This window comes from Monopterus albus, unplaced genomic scaffold (genome assembly GCF_001952655.1).
Source record: "Monopterus albus unplaced genomic scaffold, M_albus_1.0 scaffold31.1, whole genome shotgun sequence".
Classification (NCBI taxonomy): Eukaryota; Metazoa; Chordata; class Actinopteri; order Synbranchiformes; family Synbranchidae; genus Monopterus; species Monopterus albus.
In genome coordinates this window covers 1,684,338-1,711,961 of record NW_018127911.1, presented here as the reverse complement: position 1 = coordinate 1,711,961, position 27,624 = coordinate 1,684,338, and the positions used below count along the sequence as shown (strand labels likewise).

General features: G+C 41.5%; 1 protein-coding gene across 1 annotated transcript in view; it reads left to right on the top strand.

Annotated features, from left to right (window-relative positions):
* ephb3b (eph receptor B3b) overlaps window positions 1–27,624 on the top strand; it is a 62,513-nt gene that overhangs the window by 7,124 nt on the left and 27,765 nt on the right. Inside the window, exon 2 of the mRNA XM_020596858.1 lies at window positions 23,506–23,570. Coding sequence (XP_020452514.1) covers window positions 23,506–23,570 — 65 coding nt within the window. The remainder of the gene's footprint in view (window positions 1–23,505; window positions 23,571–27,624) is intronic.

The window sequence follows — 27,624 nt, the reverse complement described above, 5'->3', positions numbered from 1 at the left end:
GACGGGTGGTGCATATTGGGGGTAGGAGTGTGTGTATGTGTGTCTGTGTAGTTTTAAGAGTTGGAATGTGTATGCGTGTGTGTTGCTGGCGATACAGTATGCCCATTTAAAGTGGACTAGTCATTAAGAAGGTGCGAGCACAAACCCTAATAATACAGATTTTTTTTTGACAAATAATCGTGGTAAGCATGTTTAGACTCTTTACTTCTTTTGTAATTTTATTTGCTTTATCCATCAAAACTCATTCACAACATGTTCATGATTTGTCACGGAAAAAGCCAACATCAAAGTTTTTGTGTATTTAAGTGTGTACGTGTATTTGGATGATGACTGTTTCATTAAGATGTATATTTGGATGATGACTGTTTCATTAAGATAACATTTAGGTTCTTTCTGAACTACAGTAATGGCTCTCAAAATGTTGATGAAATGTCAGACATAATAGTAATGGCCATCAGAGTTGACGTTTCATACCATATGCCCTGTTTGGAACGGAAGTCTATAAACTGCAGCTGACATTGCCATGTGTCAAAATGTCCACACTACAAGCGTGTTAAGACCTGCTGTGCTTTTCACCCACACTCAACCCACGTCCTGTGACCTCTATCCAGAAGTCACAAGGGGGCTGTTTTGGATGCTTTTTGTGGGGAGCCCTCTCCCCAAGGCTAGTCTTGCTCTTTTTCAACAATAGCTGTCCTAACACAATCAAGTTCCAGTTCTATTTCAGTGGTGAATAAAAATACACTGAAAGAGGATGTGTATATTTAGAGAGACTGACTGTAACTTTTCACTACTCTTAACATTCACACAAACAGACCAGGTCAAAAGCACAGTCTGAGAATGGATCAGTGATGCATGTTGTTGTCTTTTTGTCACCGTGGCCAGCCTGCAGACCCAACAGATGTACTATCTGCAGGTTGGAGCACTTGTGACAGATGACTAACAGCCTGCATAGACACGCAGTGGTCATTATGCTTGTCTCTTGGCAAGCACAGAAAAGGCAGACACAGTGAAAAGAGCACTGTAGGGTTGCAGGGTGGAGTTAAGGGTTGTTGCAGCAGTTTGATTCACCTCTGAGCCTATTCCCTCCATTACTTCACAAGCCATAGACTCTTGTAACTAATTCTGCCAATGGAGCAGAAAGAGATCTTTGATATTTGTCTTTAAAAAATGGTCAGTTTCATCTGTCTGAAAAGCGGCTGCTGCTGTAAAACAGTGTGTCTTGAGGGGCAAGAATGGCCACGTCACCCAGTTTCACGCCTTTCCCGGACTTGTTAAATATAATAAGAAAAAAGAAGTGAGGGGAAATGCGGAGGGGCATTTCTTTGCTGAGTTTAAGCAGCACTGGGTGGAACTTTGCAAGGCACCAGGAATAGCTCCAGGCCTTGTTCCCTTCAAGAGCAGGAAAACAGCTTTTGTTAATTTTCAAACAGCCATCCTGAGTAAGTCTATGTGTGATGATAGGAACAGCTTCAAGGAGAATGCTGAAGTCATGACTAATGTGATGGGTTTGAATGTCCACTGTAATTAACCATAATGTATGTGTGAGGAGAAGAGTGTTGGAATGGTGTATATTTTACTTGGTTAGGGGTCTGTGAGTGTGAGCATTCCTGTTCTTACTGAGTGCAGTGTTGCAGCAGGCTGCTATTACACCTTATTCTGCCCCACTACTCATCCTTGGTGTCAAAAACACTTGCCACCTGCACTTAATATACACTTCAAAAAGCCCACAGGCATGAGGAGGACTCCACACTTCTATTTAATATTTCTCCCTTTCTCTATTTGTCTTCTCAAGAACAGCAATGGGTTTTACCAGCAGCGTGCGCATTATCAGCTGTGCGTCAAATTTACTCTAAACATCTTAAACATAAAGCTCACGCAGGGTGAATCTAACACATTTTAGTGGCAGAAGCACCAACACTTGACCTTTTGTCAAGCTATTTACATAATCCCTATGGTTCCATGCTGACGTCTCCTGGAGGCACTGCCAGCTGTAGGGAGCATTTATTTAACCTTTGTTGAGTTTCTCAGAATCACAGTGACTTTAATGTTTAAGTGAGTGTAATATTTAGAGGACAATGAAAGGGAGGTCAGAAAGCCTAACTGGCTGCTATTAAGAAAAGTGTTTCATGGGGGCAATTTAGCAAATGTTGAAGTGTTGCTTTCATTCTTTTGTTACTCAGATGGCCCTAACACCTGTCCATTTGGTGGAACTGTATGGCAGGAGAGTATAAAGTGAACTGTGTGTGTTGTAGGGAGGAAGAATAGGGGGTAGGGGGCACACAGAAGAAAGGAAGAAAGGCCACCCCGTGGGTCTGCTATCAGGCTCAATTAGTGCAGAGCTGTTGTTCCACTGCTACAAGAAAGTGCTCCAGCAAACTTTTGTTCCTTTTGTTAGTAAGTCACAATCAACTACAACTGGCTAAGTATATGAATTTTCAGAATTTTATTTTACGCAAGACTTTTTTCATCATGTCCCCATAATATCAGTTCTTACTTGAAAACTGTACATTTACTCTGACATTTACATAACCTCAACCATGGATAAAAAATTGCAATTTATACATACCATTCAATTTTACATATATATTTGAGTTTGTGTATCTCTGTGCGACACGGTGGTTGTTAGTTTAGATGTTTTTTACTAGGGATTTGACAGTAAGCTCCTTGAAAGACTAATTGCCATGAGCAAGATGAAAGCACCAGATAATATTAGGCTGACCCCTCCCTCTGTGCCAAGTCAGGCCATGAACAGCTTCCCTTTCCCCACTCACACCTTCTGACCTCGCAACACACACATTTAACACACATGAATGGTGACAGTTGCTTAATCACACAGCTATACACATGCATGTACCTCCACCAAATACACATGCATATCAACACACACACACCAATTCTCACCCACTTCTTAGGGTCAGAGCCCACATCCACTCGCTCGCTTGCTAATGAATTAATCAGCTGCCTCCATTCATTTCATTGCTGTCAAACTCTACCGATCAGCCCCTTTCTCTCCCTCCCGAAAGAACAGCAGGGGAGCTCAGAGATTGAGAGGAGAAGAAGGGGCTTGAAACAACCACACAGTTCAAAGACTCCTCATTTCTTATCTGCTTTGGCTCCCCAGAAATATGGCATTTTGATGGTGTGCAGCAGTGTGAGTGTATGTGTGCCAAATGAAAGAGAGAGGGGGGATTAAAAAAAGATCAAGAAGGGGAGACATCTTCTCATAGGGTTTGTACATGGTATCTGACCTTCCTTTTACCTTTGCAAGACTAGCGCTTTAGCACTGTGGATTCCAACATCACAGGAAGGCTAGAGATAGCAGGTGGTGGATTTCAGCCAGGTGCAAGCTCACTCACTTCCAGGTATGCCCCTTCTTTGCTATGCTGCAAAACCTTCCCCACCCTACTTAGGTGTTTGAGCCTCTAGCATGGTTAAGTGAGCAACGTGTGTGCTGGGTCCAGCTCTCGCCATGCTCCAGTCCACCTACTGAGCCAAAGTCAGAACGGTTATCAGTTGTTAAAGTACCTCAAACCTGGAGCTGCACGTGTGCGTGAGGCCATGCAGGGTGAGAAGAGAGGGAAGTAAGAAGACAGGGTTCTCATTTTCAAAAGCCACTCAGTTCTGTTTATTGGCCAGCCAGTGCATTTCAGAAGGTGTTGAGAGAAGCAATTCTGTAGGCCAGAGGCTGCAGAGAGGTTGCAGGGAGTCAAGGTGAACTGAGGTGAGTTTAAGGGAGACAGGGTGGAGGACAGGAAGGAGCCATGACAGAAGTGTGAGGACCTGTGTAATAGAGCAGCAGTGGGTTCTGAGATTGTGAGATCCATAGAGAAACGGTAATCTCCTGCTTTAGACATTTGCCTCTGATCTATTGGCCAAGTGTCCACCTTTAATCCATTCTAGATACAGGTTTGTTCCTGGGAAGGGAGATCCACCAATAACTTTCACTGTCTTTTACCCAGTCTCTTGTTCACATACTCTCACACTGGTCCCAGATGAAAGGAATCTGCCTGCAGTTTTTTTAATTAATCTGACAAGCAAGCCAGTGCCGATCAATGGAAACCTTGTGCGACAATTTCAAAATGCAGTCTCCGTTAGTGTCAGAATCGGTGATTCAGTGGCAGATGGAATGAAATAATTAGAGCTGAACAAAAGGCAGAAGGAGTGAGTGAATAAACACAAATCTCATATGAGCTGTGATTGCAAGATTACCAATAGCTGAGAATTGTGGTTTGATTACCTGCCCACAATTAAATGTAAAAATAAAAATTGAAAGCCTTGCTAAACTAGAATATCAACAGAAACAAAGCATTGTGGTGTCATTTTAAAACATGTTTATTTTGATAGAGAGGCAAAGTTCACCTTTGCTTCAGACCTTTAGTTGTTGATTTATATGGACTAATATATTTTCATTTGATTAGAGGAAGTCTGAGGTTGTATAACTGCAGTGGCGTTTTAGCACAAGTTAATCAGTTACAACTAACTTAAATGTCCTCACATGTATTGTGCTTGCCAGACAGCTTGGCACTCTAACCCACTAAAGAGGAAGAACAGAATGCTTCAAGGCTTTCTAACAAAAAAAGATGGGCATTAAACACAATCCTCTGCAGACAAAGCTTCCTTGTATAAAGTGTTTACCTTCTGTTTTTTCACCTCTGTCATTCTCTTTGGCCTTGCCCCTTTCCCAGCTTTGTTCTCAGCCTATGATCTCTCTGCCTCCACTCTTCAACTGTCATTCTAGTGTTTTTTGTTCTTTCGTCTCATCCTTTTTGTCCATCGCTCTGCCCTCTGCCTCTCTTCTGTGACTGCAGCTTATCACAGTTACAGTAGGTCCTAATTGCAGTATTATTTTCCTTTCTCTGTTATCTCATGCTTTTGTGATATCAAAATCCCAGCAGCGACAGTAAGCAGCTGGGAGACAGACACTGTTTACTGCTTGGAGGCCCTTTGTTGTTGACTGCTTCTTGATAAGGTCTTGAGTGTCAAGATGACTTCCCCTATTGTGTATTGAGAGAGAGGAACGCCTGCAGTCAAAAGGCCTGGCAAATGCATGTCATTGCCACTCATTCCACTGACTCAACTTGTGTCCCGAATCTCATAAAGGCCTAATGGTGTTCTGTATACAGAAAATTGAAAAAAAAAGTGGTTACATGACAGGTTGTGATGTACTTTTCTTTCCGTGTGTAGTTTGTGCCTCTCATCGCCCTTGGCTATTTTCACAAAACATCTTCCTGTCAGATTGTACAATAAAAAAGATTAGCAGAGAATGTCTACAAAAAAAGAAAGGCAAGAGTGCCTCAGTGGGCTGTAATGTAATATGCTGTTTTAGGTGGCAGAGGGTGTCTAACTGTGAGTTGCATGAGGTGTCTGGGTTTTAAGTGCCTCAGCCAAACGGAGTGTGAAAACAATCGGCAGAGACATGAAAGTGTGAGCGAGAACACACAGAGGGGTCAGATAACCCCTGGCCAGATGGGGATGGTCAAGTGAATAGGGCAGAGAGGTTGTGGAGGGGTTGCAATGTTTATGCCACTAGTATCAGGAAAGGGCTACAAAAGCATTATCCCCTGTGCCACTTTTGGCCTTTGTAAATCCCCAGGGGTGCCGGAACTAAAAGGGTGGTGATGATTAGAGATTCAATTTGGCTTGCCATCAATCAATGCCACCAAGATAGACGGGATCACTGCCGATAGCCCATCCTTGCAACCAGATTGGGTTTGTGTCTCTTGGGATTCATGCTGTTTTTTCATGCTTTGTTAATTAAGCGACCAAGCTGCCCTTCACTTATTTATTTATGAATCTTGGCTTCGACCGGTACTGGAAACCACTTGGCCTCCCCTAATTAGTCCATCACTAATGGCCCTGCTTCCAGACAATCCATACAACCTAAACCGAGACCGCCGACCCCCATTCTGTCTATGCACACATAGAGAACTGTGACACCCATATGACCTTGACGTTACACAGCCCACATTGGCTGGTGTTGTGTTTTTGTGGTACTGGATAAAGTACCCCACATGGGATAATAAGACAACACTTTAAAAAATCAATTTGCATCTTTGGCTGGCTAGATAATTTTCTCACCTGTTCATTAACCCGAGAATAGAACACCCCAGATGTGTTGAGCCTTGACAGTCATTAGATATGGAAGAGAACCTGAGGGAGCAGAGGGGGGCTTCATGTTGGTGAAATATTAACACTTTCTCAGAGCAGTGATATTTTGATCCACTTTTTTATTGTTTATTTTTGTTTTATTAAACAAAGGCTTGTTGTTGCAAGCATGGAAATATAACAGAAGTGTACTGTTGACTTCATAACACCTTTATGAAAGAAGTGTGCCAGTAGCATGACATCATTCTGCCCCAATCTTATAATTACTGTAACTACCAATCAGTCTTTCAGATTCCCCACCCAAAAGCCCTTTTCCCTCCCTTTCAGTGAAGTCACTGTTCAGGGCCCAAGGGCACAAGGCCCATCCGACGTGGCCTTGTGTGGTGCAGTCTGAATCCCATAAACACTGGTCCAGAGTCAGATTTACTGCCCGGCAGCCCTGGGCAGTGACTAATCAGGTCAGTGCTGATCCACACCCTGTGAGTGGAGCCTTACCAACAACTCACTCGGACCATCAGGAGGTCAGACTTGTGTATTTGTGTGTGTGCTGAAAATAATTGGAATACGTATGGCCTGAATGGAAACATACTGATATTTTTGGTGCCTTTCATTTCCCATTTGTAAAGTTAGTGAGAAAAATGAACTTGTCTTATTGTTGTTTATTCCCTTCAGACTTTATTACCCATGGGCCACAAAAAGCCCAGCTGCTGCTAATGGGTAAGCTTAGGCATAAACACTGGGACTGTTATTTTTTAACTACCGGCAGCTAAATTTGCCACTGGCTGAGTTATAATGATCACAATAAAGGAGGTAGGTAACAGGGTGAAACCTTTGGGTGGGTTATGAAAGAGTTAACCATTAGTTCTCTTGATCATCCATGGTGCAAAGCAATATTGCTCTTACTAGTGTGCCCTACAATGTAGAAATACGTGCCCATGTGTCCAGGTGCACTTGAAGAAGTAAAGAGAGAGGTAAAAAAAGTTCTTTATAACCCCCAATCTTATCCATCCTCAGAGTACCTTCACTTCAGAAGACTGTTGTCCCTTTTCTTTCCCTTTCCTTTTTCATTGTGCCCCAGTTTATCCAGATAATATTAATTCAAAACTGAGATTTATATATTTACAGTCACAAGAACAAGTAATGGCACTGTTTGCAGTTTCCTGATTTTCTGCATAAATTGGTCATGAAATGTGATCTGATCTTCACCAATGTCACAAATATCAACTAACACAATGTTTCTAAGCTGATAAAACGCAAACAGTCATGATCTTTCTTTCATGTCTTTACTGAACACACCCATTAAACATACTAAATGATGGTGGAAAAAGTAACAGCAACAGTGTTTTAATAACTGGTTGAACCACCTTCGGCAGCAGTAACCTATAGCAAGCGCTTGTCTAACTGTGAAGTCGTTGAGATGACCCTGTAGCCCTTTCCAGCTACATGCAAATCAACAACTCCTGATCTTAGGTCTGCTGAGATCTCTCTTTTGCAAGGCATGGCTCACATCAGCTGATGCTGCTTGTGAATAGCACACTGACACTGTTTGAGTGTTTTTATAAGTCAACGTAGTTCTAAACCACACCTCCATTCTCGTTTCATTGATTGGACTCCAGGTTTGCTATAACCTGACTCCTGTTGACATGTACTGACATCAGAAGCCCAGTGTTGCTGTGACTTTCCATCATCAATGGGTGTGTTCAATAAAGACAAAAAAGATCACAACTGTTTGTGTTTTATCAGCTTAGAAATATTGTGTTTTTTGATATTAGTGTACACGCACACAAACAGATGCACATACAGTCAAGACGGAAATATAGGAGAATGTATGTGTGTATCTGTGTGCACAATTTTTAATTTAATTAATTAAAATGCACTGTTTCAGAACATAGCACTTTATGGCTAACGCTACTGTGTGTGTATGTGTAGGTAGTTGTGGTATGGGGGTTAGTGGTGACACCGTGCTCCCTTCAAGCTGCCATCTTTAGTTACACATCACTGAAGGGTGAATAATATATTAGCCAAGGTAGCCCACATTCCTCACATATCCCAAGAGGAGGACAAGGGGATGGAAGGGTAGACAGATGACAAAATGAAAAATATTTAAACCATATATCTTCTATAAAAACAATCCAGAAAAGATATTTAACCCAGAGCTCTCCGTCCCCTCCCTAATCTCATTTATCATTGACATCATTCAGCCAAACCATCCGACTTCATCCTGCTCACTTCCTATTTAGGCAGTGTTCCTCTCATTCTCCAGTGTACAACTAGCTTTCTTTGCTTAGATTTATGCTGCTGTTTAGTTGCTTTAAGGACAGTCAGACACCTTCACATGAAAGAGGAGCTGAAGCATAAACTCTAGCCTAGTCAGCTGGCTTGGGTTTAACAGACCTGCTGGAGTGTATCAGGGTCCTTGAGCATGGATCTGTGATGCAAGCGGTTCTGCAATCATGTGCGATTATTTAGACATCCATCTTACAAGGACGGTGACAAGATGAACTTATGTTTGTGTGTGTATGTGTTAGAGTAAGATAGAAAGCTCATGTCTGTGTCTGTGTCGACTTGAGCAGTGCATACTGGGACTTGTGTCCTTGGCAATCTGTCTGTTTGCGTGCATGTTTCAGTGCATATCTGTGTGCCCCTGTGTGTGTTACTCACCACTGTATGATTTATTCCTTCTTTTTCTGGTGCTGCTCTCTGGGGCCCTCTGTGTGTCATGCCAATGCACAGAGGTCTTTATGTAATTGAGGTGGGCCTCAGAAAGCCCCTGCCATATGGATCCTAGCAGCCTTGGATGTCTGTCTGTCTATCCTTCAATTTCTTTTAATTGCCCATGGCTGGGATTCTGTAGCTATCAAATGGTTTCTCCATAGGTTAAATACATTAATAAGGCTTGTGACCTTACCAATCCCCCCCAAAAAACGAGACTGACCAGATAATGCTGTGGGCTAAGAGCAGATAAAGTGTGGATGCCAAAGCTAAGAAAAAAGGTTCATTTGATTTACATTCTCTTTCCCCAGAATATTCTTCCTCCATTTTTCGTTTAATATAAAGGTAGTTAATAAAGATTAAAATGGATTTCTTAAAGCTTCTACTATATTTCCCATAAAAACTGGGTTCTGTTAACTCCTCCTTCCACCCACTTTATTTGGTTTTAAATGTAAATCTAAGAACACAAACAAAAAAACAACCATTCACTCTATGCAGATCATATCATTGAAACAGTGGTACTAGAAATAAAGATTAGTATTATCTATAAAAGTTTTTACGGCAACTTGGCTCCATGTGTGCTTTACAGTATGTGTGGAGCCAAATTCCTGGAATCTGTGTGGTACACAGTGTGAAGTGTATTTTGGATGTTAAAGGTTGCTAATTTTTGAAGCTGTGATTTTGGGTATTACTGTAATTAATGCCTAAAATAAAAGCAAACAAACAAAAGCAAATGTTAGTAATTTATTAAGGTAACACAATAACTGGTAGCTTTAAAAGCCAGACAGTTCTTCTCCCGAGCTCATATTTAATTCCTTCAAATTGAATCATACCTCTAGAATCACATAAAGACTGTGTTGCATCTGATGTCCGAGGGTTATAGCTGATGTTTGCATTTTCTGAGTCAATTGGTTGCTTGCAATGTTGGCAGTCTAGGAACTGAAGCTTATTCTGCAGTACTGCAACACTTCAAGAAACCACTTTGCAGGAATGTAAGCTCCGTGGCTACAATGTAAATGTAATGCACATGTAAGGTCCAGCAGATATTAGTGCTAACATGGCCGTGGTTTAAGGTTTTTATGGATGATCCTGACACCATGTTTCTATGCCTGTCTCCCCCCTGGTTCATTACTGGTGCTTTTAGCTGCTAAAGAGGCAAAGTCCATTTGCACAGAGGAGGTCTAACAAGTCAAGTTATTAAAGCAGCCAAGTGTGAGATTAATTAACTCAGTCATGATTAAGAATGCAGCTCTGACAAGTATCTTTGTAGAAGCGAGTAGAGGGAGAGAAGGAGAAAGACGCTAATAGTTTTAGAGAGCACTTGCACTCCAGAAAAGATCAATGTGATTAATCTCACACAGCCATTTGTGGATATGGGGGCATCAAAAAAAAACAAAATGGGCATAAATAACAATGATTTCTCCCTTGCACCTCTTACTCCAAGTTAATTATTCCAAATAACAAATAAACACATTTATTTACCGCCACCCACTTCAGAAATGAAATAAAAGCCTGGTGTCCAAAATAACTTCATAAAGCCTGTTTAGTAATCAGTCTGCAGCTGTGTGTCATTATCAACCATTAACCATTGTTCACAATGCAAGAATGAAAAAAGACAGGTTGCAGCCAGACATCTCATGCAAAAGAGCAATGCTCCCGCCAGAGTTTTACAGTTACTAAAGTACTGCACTTAAGTATAATTTTGAGGTATCTCTGCTTTAACTGAGTACTTTCACTGTGTGATACTACATACTTTGACTTTACTACAGTTCATTACAGCAGTAATTTAAATTCTAAGCATGAATGGTAGTTAAAACTCCACTTTTAAAAGCTGTGGGATTAAATACATCAACAATTATAATCCAGTAATGCCATTCTGCATTAAAATTACTTTTCCTTTTGGTACTTTAGATCTATATTGATGTTAATACTTTTGTACATTTACAAAAGGAGGATATTACTAGTTTCAGAATATTTTTTACACTGCGGTATTGATACATTTACTTAAGCAAACAATCAGAGTACCACTGGTTATAGCCAGCAAACACAAACCTAGGTGGAGTTAAAGACAGAGAAAAATGGGAGTGGATGGGAGTGGTAGCTGTTTGTGTGAAGGAGAGGTTCTGTCATAAAGGTAGAGACAAAAGAGAAACAGAAAAGAAAGGAAGGAAGGAAGGAAGGAAGACAGGCAGGTCACACCGAGCGGTCCTGACAGAACCGACTTATTTAACTAAACAGATTCTGGTAGGTGAATGCCAGATCTGTTCCAGATCATTGTTCCCATTCATGTTTGTATTTGCAATGTCTCAGGTTGCCACGGGATTTTAGTTGTTTTTACATAAAGCACCACTCCCCAACTCCTCATTATTTGAGGGTACAGAGAAAGAGATAGCTGTACTTTGTGATCCTTGTGACTATAGATTCCGGTGGCTGTTACAGAATGGGTGTGTAAGAGTATCTCAGTCACACAGGCCTACAGAGCCCTGACCTGGCAGGTTGCATTCCTGACTTTAACTGCTCTAGCCTTCCTTTTGTTCTCAGTGCCTTTGACCTGAATGGCTAATGAGTGGGCATGCTGGTAAACTGTTACAACCCCTCTACTGACTTACCGCGCTGATGTGAGAAACACCTGTCTGCCTGCAGGGTTTGCACATCACCTGGTCCACTTTATCCTTCCTTCAGAAAAGAAGAGACAGCAGATTGCTAGTGTGATGATGTGTATGTGGGCGATGGTGGGGGTAAAGTATAATTACTCATGTTGCAAATCCCCAGCTGCCATTTCTTTCTTTCTTTTCTCCCCCATCCTTCTTTTTATTTCCTCGCAGGTAAACAAGGGCATACCTGAGAAATTAACAGTGATAACTGACTTGATAATTACCCTGCAACATCTTCATAAATCATCAGCAGCTGCTTGATGATCCATAAGACTCCTTTTAGTAGCTCTAGCTGCCGTCTGCGCTAATAGGGTAGTCCCCAGCTCCTATTAGGGTTCTGTTATTTTGTTTATCCTGTCTGTGCAAGTTTCTGAGCAGAAGCAAAAAAAAAGAAACAAGCAAACCTCCAAAACTTTTGTTTTTTACACTGTTCAAAAGTAATTGGAAGCTACTGGCATGTGGAAAATGTGAACAGCACTGGGGCTTTGCCCCTCACAGCGGGCGCACAGGCAGCTGTTCCGTATGTAACAGGAAGTACCCAACTTTAATTAGCTTCAACACAGTCATTACATATTACGCTGGAGGTGCATTATAAGGTGATCTGATACACTGGCAGATGACTGAATTAGGAGAGGCTGAATTAAGAGAAACAATGAGAGAGAGAGAGAGAGAGAGAGAGACACAGTCGGAGAGAGAGAGAGTCAGAGATGAGTGAGAGAGAGCAAGAGAGGGCATATGTTTGTGAGAGAGACTCAGTGGCTATTGAAACAAAACGCCTAAGCTGGGAACTAAGCCCTTTTCTTGTGGTGCTCAGTCATTCAAAAAGCCACAGCTTTTATTCATTGCCCTGTTCCAGCTCTTTCTAGGCTACACCCCCAGTGAACACACAGGATTTGTGTGTCTGTGTGTATGTATACCACTCTTAATAACATGTCTGGTTTTCTATTATAAGTGTGTTGGTGCTATTATTGTTTAAATAATACATTATGCACTATGTGTATGCATTAGCATTATGTAAGTGTACAGTATGGGTTTGTGTTCCCATGTGATTGAGTTCTGTTTGTTGAGTCAGCCATTGCTGACACACAAAATTGTCTGAAACCTGCTATTAGAACTGTGAGGTAACTGCTCACACACAATCCAGCTGCACAGGCAGCACAATAGTCCACCTCCTACTGAACAGAAATGTATGCATGTGTGTGTTTCTGCATGTTTATGTGCCCCTGAGACACTCAGATAATCACCAGCTTCCACCCATAGCAGCAAATACTCATTTATTCACACAGGTGAGTGTGTGCCTTTACACACATACACCACTCTCAGTAACAATGAGATGTTTCTATTGAAATTCACACATAATTCCCCAAGGACAGTTGCTGCTATCACATTTTCATATATCTGCTGCAGAAAACTTCTCCACAGTCTGTTGCCAGAGCTATCAAGCTATTATGAATGGACTCCCCGGTTGGCACAGGGTCAGCAGAGCAGACAAAGACTTGACAGGGGGAAGAGAGGAGAGGAGGAAGAAAAGCATTAGAGAGTAGAGAAACAGATGAAACGACAGCAGTGAAGTAGGCAATGGCTCCCTGGCCTGCAGTAAGGAAATGAGCAAAGACAATTCCCATCAGGCTGCATGTTAAACACAGACACTTCAGGCAAAGACGCAAACATATAGCAAACATTGCAGCGCACATTCACATACAGACACACAGTCTCTGAAAGCTGCTGTATGTCAGCATGCCAAAAACACAGTGGCATTGAAAGAGGTGCAGTGGCTGTGGGGAATACAAGAGAGAGTGTCCCAGCTCTGCATACTTTCCTGTCCCTTCTGTCTTCTCTCTTTCCTCCTGCTCCCCTCTTTGTTACCTTACTGCACCCCCTTTGCCTTTCATTCCCATTTCTTTTTCTTTCCCTCTTTCTTTGTCTCTACTTTGAATACACATGGTTTTCTTTTGGACTCCCATCTCTCGCTCTCCCTTCCTCACCCTGTTTTTCCTTGACTTCTACTCTTCTCCCTTCTCTGGCTTTCTCTTTTGATGAAATCTGTGGAGAATTACAAGTAATGCGGGTGAAAATTGACTGTGCAGTGAATGATTTTCCAAGTATCACAAAAAGCCACACCCAAAGCTGGGAATCCACCCCCCGCCTTCCCCTTGCTTATCTGAACAGATAAATCCTCATTCACTAGTTATTTCTTTTGTGCTGTGTGTCAGGCTGTGGAGTAATGCACTAAGTGTTGGCACATATTGTGTTATTGTTTTTCACATGGTTGTTCATTGCTTTTTGTATCTCGCATGGATGTTCAGACATTTAAATTTTACTACAGTCAAACAGTCATTTTTACTTGGCGCTCAGATCCAGAGTGACTTATAATCACTGAACAAATAAAGGTTTATTTAGTTCTCAAGAACATTTTAACAGTGGATTAATGGTCACACACTGACCCTTGTGATGAAACGTGATGTTTAGGCCACAGTTGCTCTCACAAAGTACCCACAGAATCTGTAGAAATGTGACTGAGAGGGTTTATAAAATTGAAATATGGGGGTAGACTTGGTTGCTAAAACCCCATTGGCAGACTTGATATGCTAAATGTGACTTTGATGGGGTTAACGGGTCCTGACGGTCACCTGCCACAGTGTTAGCCCACACCTCCAATACCCCAAATCACTCAGAGCAGCAGAGGCATCAGGCAAATTTCTGCTCATACACAGACAAAGCAGTTGTTACTTTATTTTGTTTACACAATTTGTGTGCGTAAGCATGAGTGTCTACCTGTCTTACCTGCATATCCCCCTTTAATTCAGTGTCATTACATTTTTTAGAAGTCTAACATTTAAATGACACTGTTGAGCAAGAATGAAGCTTATTTCAAGATTAACTGCATCATAATTTATCATTCCCATTTCTCGGTTGATCTTTGAGGCACTTCATATTTATTAGTGCCTTCGCTTCCTGACATGATTCAGGGTTGTGAGCCATGAAGCACGATTTGTTCATTAACAATATCCACTGAAGAGTCATCAGGGGAGTTTGCAGGTTTGACCAGACAAAGCTGCAAATCAAAGAATATTGGCACTGCTGTATTTCATGGAGTAAATTACTCCCCCACCCCCTTTTATGTCTGTCTCTTTGTAGATAACTATATAATGAGGCAGTTGTTGAACATCAGTTACAAGCTTTAAATAAGTGGGATATGAGATGTTTTAGACAGATATGAACAAATGTTTTCATGTTACTGCTAAACTCTGGTTGTATTAACATTAGGGATATTTGAGAATTAAAGTAGCCTAATGTTTTTTTGTTTGTTTATTAATAGCAGACATATAAAACGGCCTGCTAAATAATATGTCGAGACATTTTGTTTTCATAAAATAAAGTTCCTTCTTCTATAGAATTTATTTTTATAGAGCATACTGAACTGAATAGTACAGAATGCACTGATTCCTTATGTCTATTGTGGTGCCCTTGAGCAAGGTTGTGAACCGCTGTATACCAAGGAATGCTTCCAGGAAAACCATTTAATTTTTACTGTATATCTTATAAATAGGTGTGGGTGAAATCTGTGGTGGAACTTACATTAGAAGGTGTGTTGTCTTGTTTTGGTAGGTGTCAACAAAGTCGGAGTTTGAAATGTTCAGTAATGTATGTTCATGGCTTATTTGTTTGCCTTTCATCAGGGTAGCACACTAGTAAATCAATCAGAGCTTGTTGGAGTTAACACCTAATTCAATATTGTGTTTTAAATATGAACTGTATTCTAGGTTTTGCTGCTCTCTAGGGAGCATGAGGTGAAATAGAATTAAATCAACAGCTGTCGTGACACACACACACACACATACACACAGAGAAATAGCCAAATTACCGTCTAATTTCCTTCCTCATTCTGGGTAATAATACAAACATATACACACAAAAATGTATTTCCTACGCAGATTGTCAAGGTGAAGGCAAACTTGCTCTTTGCTTGCTTGTTTGCATTTTTCAGTCGCAGTTGGCTGAGTCATTCGGCAGGAAATCAGATGATGGCATCTAGGAATCTCATGCAGAGTTACACGCTGCACAAGTCACCCCACACTCGGATTCACCAACCTACTTAGGATAAGGATAACCACCTTTATTGGCCAAGTATGTTACACACAAGGAATTTGTTTCCGGTACAGAACCGATGGCAGCCATCTGCGGCGCCAACTCAACGATGGCTCTAACTATCGAGGGCAACGGGGGGGGGTTCAGTTTCTTGCCCAAGGACACTTCGAAATGTGGACTGCCGGCACCGAGATTCAAACCTTCAGCTTGGGAGACGACTGCTCTACCCACCGCACCACTGTCGCCTCTACTTCATGACTACACTGTTACGCTTAACCAGTGTTTACTGTCAGTGTTTGATGTAGAATTTTATTGGATTAAAAAAACATCTAACTCCATCTGAATTAAGAAATGTTGTAAAACATAGAGACAGAGGTGTGGGAAAATTTCCAGGAGTGATTCTAAGTGGGAAAATGGCTATGGTAAAGGTTGAGGCAATAGTTTCCATGTTAGGTGATGTAAACATCCCGTGTCCCTACAGAAATCTGGTCCCATGCCCATTTCGTGGTGGTGGTTAAACACAGACAGACCTGATGGCTGAAACATAATCATTTGCAAATGAGGAACATGCCTATCCAAAATGAGATTAAATGGTAAACGTGACACCAAGTCTTATAAAATCACTGCTATGAAACCGTACTCAGTAGATTATTACTAGGTCTGATTTAATTTTAGGATCTTTTTTTTCAACTTTAAAAACCCAACATGAAAGTGAAGATTTTCAGTGATATTCTCCTCATTTACCAGAGATGTCGAGTATATTTCCATTTCAGATGATGTCAACATAAAATATGTGGCCCCATGCTTAGTTTCCAGTAAGAGGTGAGGTGAGTTAAAGCACTGGCAGCCCTAATTAGGTTTCAGATGACAAGGCCAAACATCTCAGTGTCGTAAATCAGCGTGGGCTAGAATGACTCCTTGAGAGAATTATTTCAGTGGGAAATGAAACCCAGTAAACGTCACATATGGAGACATCATTGTAAAAAAAAAAAAAAAAAAAAAAAAAAAAAGATGCAGCCTTGGTGATGAATATTGTGATTAAGTCACAATAGTCATCATCAACGGTCTGGTGACAGCAGTAAACAAACATGAAGATAACTGTTAGAGGTGACCGGGCTTTTGCTGTTCGGGCACCCTGGCTGTGGAACTCCCTCCTTGGGGAACTCCGGCAGGAGAACTCGGTCTTTTTTAATTGATGCTATTCTGTTTTCTATTGTTTTTATTGCACTTTGTAACTTTGTTTTTGAAATGTGTTATATAGTTATTATTATTTTATTAGTATTAGTATTATTATGATTATTACATATTCAGTAAAGGGGTAGAGAAGGAAATAGAGATAAATGTGAAACATTGTGGACAATGAACAAAAGCTTTCACACTCCCTTCTGAGTGCATCTTTCAAAATGTGGGAAATAAAGCAACATCTAAAAGGCTGCAGGTTCAAAGCTATAGCTCACATATTCAGATGAAAACAATATTCCAGTCAGCTGTAAGTTAAACTGCACGTCTTGGAGGATCCGCTGTGCTGTAGTTACACCGGTATTTTCATTTAAAAGTGAACAATGACAAATATTTGCAGATAACCTCGAGGTACGGAAACAGAAACTGAGATGCGAGTTCCGATGAAATGCGGACGCACACGATTTAGAATTTTCATTGAACCTATTCAGAGCTGGATTTTGAAGGCAACCTAGAGTCCTTGTGTCAGAGAGCAAGTAGCTAATAAAACAAGTGCACGCCTCACCCCCAGCCTTGAATGTGTGTGTTTGTGTGTGAATGTGTTAACTTTTCAGTACAGTTGATGAAGGGGCTGTGACTTATTCAGTAGCAACCGAACACAGAGCCGTTTATTGAACCCATGGGACAATGCGGACAGCTGTCTCTGGCAGGGTGAGGGGCTGGGTGGTTAACTTGAAAGTTGAGGCAAAAATTTCACACACAACCACATACACATGCGGGCACAGATAAAATAGGGAGCCACTGAAAAAGTGTTCATGAGTGTATATCTTTTTGTATTTCCTCTTAATTGAGTTAGATCGTGCTCTTATCTACAGTCACTTGGATAGAACAATCAAATACACCTCTCAACAAATCCTAAAAGTTAAAATGACAATGCAGTAATCCATGCAGAGGCTTCAGTTTCAATCACTTAACAATTACTCATACGAGAATGACTCAGGCACACGTGTGGTCACTTATAGCTATCATAGGCCAGCTACCGAAGGGTGAACATGCGCACATGCATACACACGTTCATTAAAACACATCCTGGCACACATATTCACTCACACACACACATAGAGGCACACCTGGTTTTGTAGACAGCTGCCCTTAGGGCTACCTGTTAGTCAGATCCTCTGTACCTTGTAATTAGGAATGTTAGTGAGAGAAAGAGATGAGAGAAAGAAGAGGGAATGAGTGAAAGAGAAAGAGAAAGAACTGAGGGAGGGGGTTTGGGGTAAAGACAAAGAGGCCCATTCCATCAGCAGTACAGGAACTAGAGCAGACTTCATTGGCTCTTGAGAAAAGGCAGTACCCTCCTTGGCTGAAGCAGACACACACCCATACAGGCACATATGTAAGTTCAAAAAGCAGCTGAACTAGCTCACAATATTCTCCTTGCTGCAATCTAAATGCCATTTCACCTGCGTTGCTGTGCTCTGCTCCACCAAAACCGCTGACAAAAAAGAACGCCATGGTGTTTGTTTTAGTTTATTTATCACCCAGCATTATTGAGTAAGAGCTGCTTGTTAGAAGCAGACGCGGCAGGACGAGCAGACAGATAAAAAACTGGCAAGCTGCTATAACCCAAATAGTATTCAGCCCCAAGGTATCTTTTGACAAGGGGAAAATAATTGAGGGCATGGGCCCAGTGACAAATGCAGAGGGCAAAGACTTGTGTTCATTAGACCTCCCCATGGGGAGAAATGATATAAGAGTTAGACTAAGTGAGAGAGAAAGAGTCTGGAGGGAAAAAAAAGAGACAAGAAAGAATGAGAGCGGTAGAAAGAGAGCTTATTTGCTAGGCATTGATGGTGTAACCCTGTTAGTGCACACACTGACTGGACAAATGTATTGTTTGACAGTCATTGTGGGATGACTGACAGTGAGTGGCAGCGGGGTATGCATGCATGTGTGTGTGCTGATGGGGAGGGGGTTTTGTCATGGGAGGTTGGCCCGTTCAGGAATTCCACAGAGGAATCACCTCCTTGGCCTGTCCATGTCGCAGCAACCAATTACCGTGACAGTGAGTGTGTGTGTGTCTGGGGGGTGCTAAACGGGAGGTCTTGCCATAAAATGGAGGGGACTTCTCCTAATCATCGCACTCTGGCCCTGTACAAAGGCAAAAGGGCTGCTTGGACAATTTGAATTTGAATAGCATCCCTCCTCCAGCTCTCCTTTTTTGTGTCTCTTCCTCCTCTGCCTCAGCTTCAAGTTAGATGACAAAAGCGGAGCCAACAAAGATAGCACACAAAGCAATCAGGCTAATAGCACTAATAACTTGAGCACAAGGTCCTTGCTCTTAGTGTTGACACATTTCACTGTTTCTGTGGCTAAACAGAGGCTCGAGTGTTTGGCAACCAGACGGCATAGTATTTTAATGGAGTGGCTGCTCCATGCCTGGTTGCCATGAGCTTGGCCTGTTTGACTGTAGAAGAACGCAACAAAAGTAACTCGCAGAAGAGGTGGGGAGAAGATAATTAACTGGTGGAGAAGGGTGAAGGGAAGGATTATTGGGGAAGGAGTCATCAGGGGGTTTGATTTTTTTTTTTTTGCCTGAAAACAAAACCTTGCTGTTATCGTGTTTCATAAAATAAATTCTAGCATGAGGAAAAACCATTTTGTTTTGTGCTCAAAACAAAGTGCAGGAACTCAAGCTAACAGGAAGGTATTACGACAAAAAGCTTTTGGTAACATTTCGATGATTGTTCCGTCTGTAACACTCATACCTCCAAGGTTATCAAAACATATCTTTTAGCTCCCCCGGGTTTTGGTTCAGTTATCTTTCAGCTGTCACCTGATGGGGTCATGCTAACAAAGAGGAGTATGCTAAAAAGCTCAAAGTAGTCATGGCAAGATCCAAGCTAAATCCTTCACCTGTCTGCTCCTTGTGACCCAAGGTCTTAGCCTGTGAAACGACTACACATTCCTCTCTTTCAGTAATAGTCTTTCTTCCCCTTTCCTCCGTCAGTCCTCCTCTTTTTCCTTTCTTTTAAGAAGACTGCTTGTTTGAACAAAGAAATATTTTAAGAGGCTTGTAACTCTGGAGCTGTGTGTTTTTATGTGTGCATGTTGAGTGCATGTGTATTGGATGCGGCCATAGGGACGAATGCTTCAGTGCCCTCCCCTGTTATTAGGTCTGCCCTGTCATTACAGGATTAGAGTGTAGGGGTTGGTTTTGTATGTATGTGTGTGTGTGTATGTGTGTGTACACAAGTATTTGCCTACACAGGATCCAACCAAGCCTGTTTGTATTCCTGCTATTTTTCTCACACAATCAGAGCACACAAAGAAAACAAATGTCACTGTCATTTTCCTCCGTGTTTGTTATGCTAATCCCAGGTGCTTTTGCCCTCTCTATTATAAATAACACTTTACTAAAGCAATCTTCAGATTACTCAAACAGTGACATGCTAATTAAATAGCCATCATATGCAGTAGGAGATTGAAAAACATTCCCCTGTACACTGCACACCACATCCGTCACAGCACATTGTGCAAATGCAAGCACAGATATGGAGATTGGCATGAAAAAAAAAGGAGAGGGATGAGAAAGAGAAACAGGACAAACTACAAGTGGTCAGGTATAGTTCTCTCTTCTCTCCACTATGAAAGCAAGTAGGGGATAAATCAAGAGGAAAAAGAAACAAAACTGATTTACAGCATTTCACAGAGATGATGACAAAGAGATTGAAAATGAATGTGAAAAAAGTGAGAGTGCCTGCGAGAAGGTAGATTAAACAACCTTGTTGTGCATCTGTGTGTGCTGATTCAGTGATACCTCCCACATCTGCACGCTTCACTCAGTCTCTGTGTGTCTGTTTTACGGCAGAACATTTGCATGTTCATTTGCCTGATTTGCTCAGTTGGTTGTTTTGTCCAGTCCAACTTAGAATCTTTCTTTTTCCCATTTACACTTCCAGGAATTGAAAATGAAATGAAACATAGAGTAAAAAGGAGAGTATTTAAGGTGTGCTGTGGAGGCTCTCCGGCCTCATCCCTTTGGTTTTCCTTCCATCTATTTTTCTTCTTTCTGTTAATCGGGCCCAATAGACAGGCTGCCAGCATGGTCTTTCAAGCTTTCAGAGATTGTTTGCTTATACAACTTTCTCCCTTTAATTTGTCTTACTCTGCCTTTCTCCTTTATCATCAATGTAACACAAGTCTGTTGGTTTGGCACACAAAACCAAGTGCTTTGCACATGGGCACATAGCGCTTTATTTACCGGTTTGTTTTGTTCCCATTACTGTGCGCATGTGTGTTTTGTGTGACTGTGCAGGTCTCTGAATTCACTGTACAGTCATGAATATTTCAGTGTGCTTCTGTTGCCTGATGTGTTATTCACAGACACAAACAGAGTGTGCAGAGACCAGTGAGCAGGGTGGCCACTCACACGCACGTACACACACCTGCACCTACAGAGAAGGAGTTAGGTCGGGACCGTTCAGTGCTTTTGCTCCGGCCCATTGACTCAGGATTGGTACTCCACTTCGGACACAATACAGGGCTTTACGCCAAATACACACATGCACGCAAATACAATTACCCTCCCACACAGACACACACATTCATTCACTCACACAAACACAGACCCAAAGGTTAAAGAATGCAGATGCATCGATATGGGAAGGGTTACTGCTGTACATGCAGTTCCGAATGATCGACTGTCCAAACCAATGAGTCAAAGTGCACAGGCGTGTGTGTTTTGCATATTTCTGTTTCTGCTCTCCAGCTTTTGTTCTTTCTCTCTCATCTCCGTCTCACCTCCCTCCCCCCACTTTGACTCTCCTCATATTCATTGTCATTGTGTTTCACCGTGTTGTCATTTTACAGGAAGGTCAGCTCCAATGACAAGCCATTGTACTATACACACGGCTCAGTCGTGAAAATAAACACCAGGTAGCGGAGGTATATGATTTCCATCACCCGGGCTTATCTCCCTGTGTACAGTAGTTACTGATAAAAGGTCCAAAATCACACACGGTCACAGTATGAGTAATTCCCATAACCAGTATACAATCACACAGGTTATACACTGACACACTTTCTAAGATGAAAACACTAGTATAGCCTTACTTGCTCAAGTGAAAAATGGGTCTCGTTGCATCTTGTTACAAAGAGGGCTCTGGGTAAAAGCAGTCATGATTTATTTTAAAGCATTTTTCACAACCAGGTCCATTACTATAACTATCACTATTAGATCATTTGTGACAAAAGTTGCAAGCCAGATTTCATCCTGTGCTCTTGTGAGTACATGATATTCACTTCAGTTCCCAGAGCCACTCCCAGAGAGACTGTCACAGTAAATCTTCCAGACCATTTCGCCTGAGGAGAACAAGCCAAAGCCTCATGTGAAATCTGATGTATTTGTTTTTTTTTTTTTGCACTGGAAGATATCTCCCTTTGGCTGGAGCTCTCTTGGAAGTCAGCAGCGTAATAGGAACATACACGTCAGAGACACTGTCACCCCAAGCATGTGGCGGTGGAATTGAGTGGGAATTCCCATCTAAATGCCATTTCTACAGAACTCTCATAATTCATAACTGTGTTTCTGTTTGTCACGGCTGGTGCTCCTGAACACAACAGTGACGGCAGCAGTTTCCTGTAAGCTCACCGGGCAAAACAATAACTAAATAAAAAAGTTTTTTAAAAATGCAAAGATGAAAGAGACAGAGGAAGATGGTGGTAGTACAGTAGCGCAGACTTACTCAGCTTCAGCAAGGAAGGCAAGAAAAACAGAACCTCTCAGAATGAACATGGGCAATGCAAGCTCACTTTCTGGTAGTGTCATTTTATCATCTTTTACTATCTTGTAGAACAGCACAGCGGCTGAGATAATGGTGGCCGCATACTGCGCCTTGAGCGCCAGGTAGTAAAAGTCTCTACATTTATAGTCTTCCTTCCCTGTTCTCACAAAGCGGGTGCCTTTGCCAGCAGAAAGAAGAGAGTAAAAAATGGAGAGAAGAAAAGGGATTTGCAGGAGATATCCCTGTCCACCATTTTGTGTGTTTGTCGGTACTGAGTATGTGAAGGGTGTGCCAGGCAATCGGGGTAATAGCAAGGTAAACCTAGAGAGTGTATGTTTTCAGATAGTGCCTATTGACCTCTATTCTGCTCAAGAGCTCCTCTTTTGTGACACCTAACTTTATTACCCCGTCTCCACTCAAGCCTTTTGTTGGGTTTTATGTCTTGTGTAGTTTTACAACCTGTTATTCACTGTATGTGTGTGTGTACCTTATCAAGTGTGCATGCGTCAGAGTGCCCTGTGGGAAGTGGAACTGTTTCACAGTGAGACTCGCCATTGTTTCCTGTTTACAGTCTAAAAACAAATGTCTAATTGAGACTAATTAGCCAGACAAGGAGTTGCATTAAAATGTCACACAGTACCTCACAGATCACCCACTTGGATGTCTCATTGTCCCACTGTCCTTTCTTGGTTTTGCTGTCACACGTATAGTGTACATACACACACACACACACACACACACACACACATTTGAATCTAATATCATTCCAAGCCTTCATTTGCTGTCAAAGAGTTATTCACTGTTATCTGAGAACAAGTTTTCATCAAAGCCTCTTATCTGTTCCTTGGACCATATTACAGGTTTTGTGACACTGCTGGAAAATTATTGAAAGTTATGTTGATTTCCTCTGTCACCTTGTTCCTCTTTGTCTGACGTGGTTGGTTTCTTTTTTTTTTTTTTGCTTTCATTGACAGAGACGCTGATGGACACAAGGTGGGCCACAACAGAATTAGCCTGGACTGCGCACCCTGAGACCGGGGTGAGTTTACTGAGCAGCATGTGTGTTTATGTGCTCATGTGTGTTTATAAAAAGAAAAACACAAATTTAGATCTTTTGTTTTACACATACATGAACAGTAGCTGTGACCCACCTAGTCTGTATTCATGGGCTACATTCAGTGTTGTGTATGTGTGCATTTGTGCTTCTGTTCTGGTTACCTCTTTGATGTTTAACAGTCCTGTATACCTTCGCTCAACATATCAAACAACAGGACATGTTTTAACATTCAAGAGGATGTGCTTTCTAGTGCAGAAGAAGATACATAGCAATCCAATTTCACTGACCCGCCCAGTCACAGATGTTCCTGTCCTCTTGCCTCAGTGCATTTAAAATGTACATCAGTTTCCTCATGAAATAACCTGAACAGTGAAATATTCCTTGGTGTTGACCCATTGCACATCCAGGCATCCAAATCTACCACACACAAAGTGCTAGTGACAGCCTCATCTTGTTTTCTTATGTGGTCTCCCCAATGGGGTAAAGAAGAGCAAAAGGAGTCTTGACCCCTCCTCAGCTAAACTTCAAACACTGCCAGCAGTCCTCTCCTTGTCTTTGTGTGGACTTCTGCCTTGGCCCTTGAAAGGTGGGCCCACATTTTTTAATATATGTTATTTCTACCCCAACAAACCAGCACCCCGGATTCCACCCAAGCTGTTTAAAGTTGCCCTTATTCTGCCCCTCCTTTACTCCAAGTAAGTAAGCACTAATGAAGCCAGGCATACTAACCACTTCAGCTGAAACAGTCACCCTTCCTCCTTCCCTCGCCCCTTCCGTCCATCTTCCTTTCGCCTATAATGCAGCGCTGATGCTCCCACTGGTCCCATGCAGAATGGCAAGAAGAACTGACCCCCCACCCCCCATTTCTTTCCCAAATCAACCCTCAACAGCGGCGACTCTTTTTGAGGATTCCCTCCATTGCCAACCAAAAGACTGGGGATTAATTTCTCCCACGTATTTTTTGTTTTGCAGCAGAATATGCTTGTCCCTGAGTTATCTTCTTGTTTTAGGGTTTTCTCTTCTTCTATTTTTTATCTTACAAAAGAAGTCTTCTCTGCTGTCTTGCTTCAGTCTTTATGCACAACACATTGTACGTGGTTTTATTTGTATGCTTTTGTAGTCTTGCTACAGAAACCTTGCAGCCTGCTTTTGTTAAAGGTGATGAGTGTTTAAGTGGAATATAGGTGAGGACAAACACAGCAACATACTGAACCTGCTGGGAGAGAGGGGGAGACTATGTAGAGAGTACCTGAGATTAAATAAAATCCAGAGAAATGTGCAGCATGTAAGAGGAGACAAAAATCAGTTTACATGAAAAAAATCTTATAAAATAGGCCCACACACTCTCCTAGAGATGCTGTGCAGCTAAGTCTGAGTCAAAGCATCTCTGTCTTGTTTCCCAGTGTTGCACAACACATACATATAAAGCAACAGACATAAAACTACACAGAGGGAACATAAGCTGTCTATTTTTGAAAGCGAGTCCACAGACAAGCTGGATGGACTGAACGTGGTGCAAAGGCCATTTGTTTGTGAGTAAATGCATATTTAAGTACTGATACTAAGAAGACAGTGTCTTCACATACCACAACACTAGGGTTTTGTGTGTGTATGTGTGTTCATGTATTCTTCAGCTCTGTGCCTGCACTTTGCTGGTTTCACACCCTTTCTGTCTGCATTTGTCTATATACTGTAGCTTGTAGCATCTGTATATCATGCACATCTGTCTGTATACACATGTTGACACCTGTCTCAAACTACACTTGTGTTGTTGCTTTGACTTGCAACTATCACTATGGCTTCTTCTATTGTTTGTGTGTGTTTGTCCATATATTGTGTTATTTAGAAAACTGATGGGATATCAAGGGGGAATTCCACTTTTCAGCATGGCTCTTGTCAGATTTGAAATGATACCCATAGGGTTTTCCATAAACCGCACAATAATAACAATGCACTAAGTTTGTTAGCTTGTGGAAATAATAACTATTGTCAGTGCACTGCTGTCTGCTTCACAGACCCCCAGCATGCAACAATAAAAGTTCACTAATTGCTAACATTAAGTTTGTTGAGTTACAGAATTTCAGCTAATGCCTAAAGCTAATAATACTAGTTTAGTGTCCATGATTTTGATTCCATCTAATGTTAAAGAATGGCAAAAACATCCATAACAATCTCCTAAAGAACTTCTGTAGCACAACAGACTTCCACATTGTCTATTCGTATCCATATTGTGTTCCAAAATATTGTGAAATATATTTCATCTGAATTTTGGAGCTTTGTTGAAATATATCATGTATCATTGCTCAAGGAGAGCAATGATACATGACAGAAGCATTGTTCATTGTCACTTGAAAGTAAAATTTAAAGCTTTTATTGGTAAAGATGAAGAGAAAATGGAGTGGATTGCAAATGCTGCATGACCATTCATCTTGTTGGAAATCAATGCCAGATAACTTGACCCTTTTTCACATTACATACTTAATTCATTCAGGCTTGATAAGTAGGCACTCAGTGTATTTGGCCACTGGTGCCGCTGTGTGCCTCTTGGGGATGACGTCTCTAAACACACATACACAAACAGAAATACACCTACAATGCATGCATTAATTAAGATGCTCAAACAGAGCAAGTACAGAGTAAAGCAGACAGACTCACACAAGCACATTCAGACAAACACACAATCTTATACACACACTCATAAATTCTTGGCTGTGTCGCTCTTTTGCTGTGGATGATTTATTACTCTGAACTAAATACCCATTGACACTTTATGCTTTTAGCCATCCCATTGACCTGGTCGGTAGTTATCGATTCCCTCTGGTCTGGTTGCTTCCTCCGTCTCTCTCGCTCTCGCTGGACCATCACTTTAATGCCACGGCCAAGCTACACCAATTCTCTCTCTGGCTAGCTCATGGCCTCCAGGGCCTTGAATGAATAGCCTTGTCTTCACTATATCCATATTGCAGCCTTAATTAAGATGCTCAGAGCTCAGATGAAAACAACTGGCTGTGGGGAACAAATTGGTGCCATTATGCCCAAGTTTCAAGAAAGTCAAATGTTCTGAGGCTAACTTTGGCCTCAAGAATGCAACCCTAGATACCGAATTTTGTTACAGATGTGTCTTGGCATTTGTGGGTGGCTGAGTGATGTGATGGAGCATCCTTTAATTAGAAGGTCACAGGTTCATTGTCATAAATTTAGGTTGCATGTCCAGTGACAGGCATGTCAAGGACACATTGTATAAAGTGAGCAATACACACAAAGTTTTAGCTAAAACTGAACCCAAACCTTTCTTCCTTACTTCTAGTTTAGCTTTTTTTTAATTTAATTTTCCTCCTCGATGTGTTTTACATGCTTTAATGTATTGTCATACCTTATGTAAAACACTTTGAATTCCCTTTGCATTTGAAAGCTGCTATGTAAAGACACTTCCCAGACTTTGGCTTTGCTTTATAAAAAGCAATTTGTCTGATAGGAAAGGGGAGCAGATCCCTCAGCACACACACACACACACACACACACACACACAGATATATCATACACGCCACAATTGCTATTTGAAGTGAAATGATTTAATTGTGGTGTCCTCATTCAAGACTGAAAAATGCATTAGGTTACAATGTCTCGCAGCAAAGCTTTTACAGTCTGGTTTGTTTTAGTTCAATTAATGAAGCTGGTAATCAAAGTTTAGAACATTTAATCCTATTTTATCCTGAGTAATTCACCCCCTGGGTACTATAGCAGCATGGAAAGATATAGAGGAGTGTAAAAACAGGAAAGCATGAAGGTTAACTGGTGCCTTTCCTTGTGTTTATCAGAGGACAGTGTGATCATTGCTTTGTAATTGAAGTATAATTGGTTGTGAAGCAATGTGACTCCTACTTCCAAACAGATATGAAGTAAACATGCTGTGGTGGCTTGGCTGTGAGGAGGTGACAGGTTGCAGTAATTGTGATGAATTTGCAGACTTTGTCCCTGGCTTTTCACTACATTAACCAGAGATGAAAGGCGTAGCAATGCAAAGGCAAGGGAATGT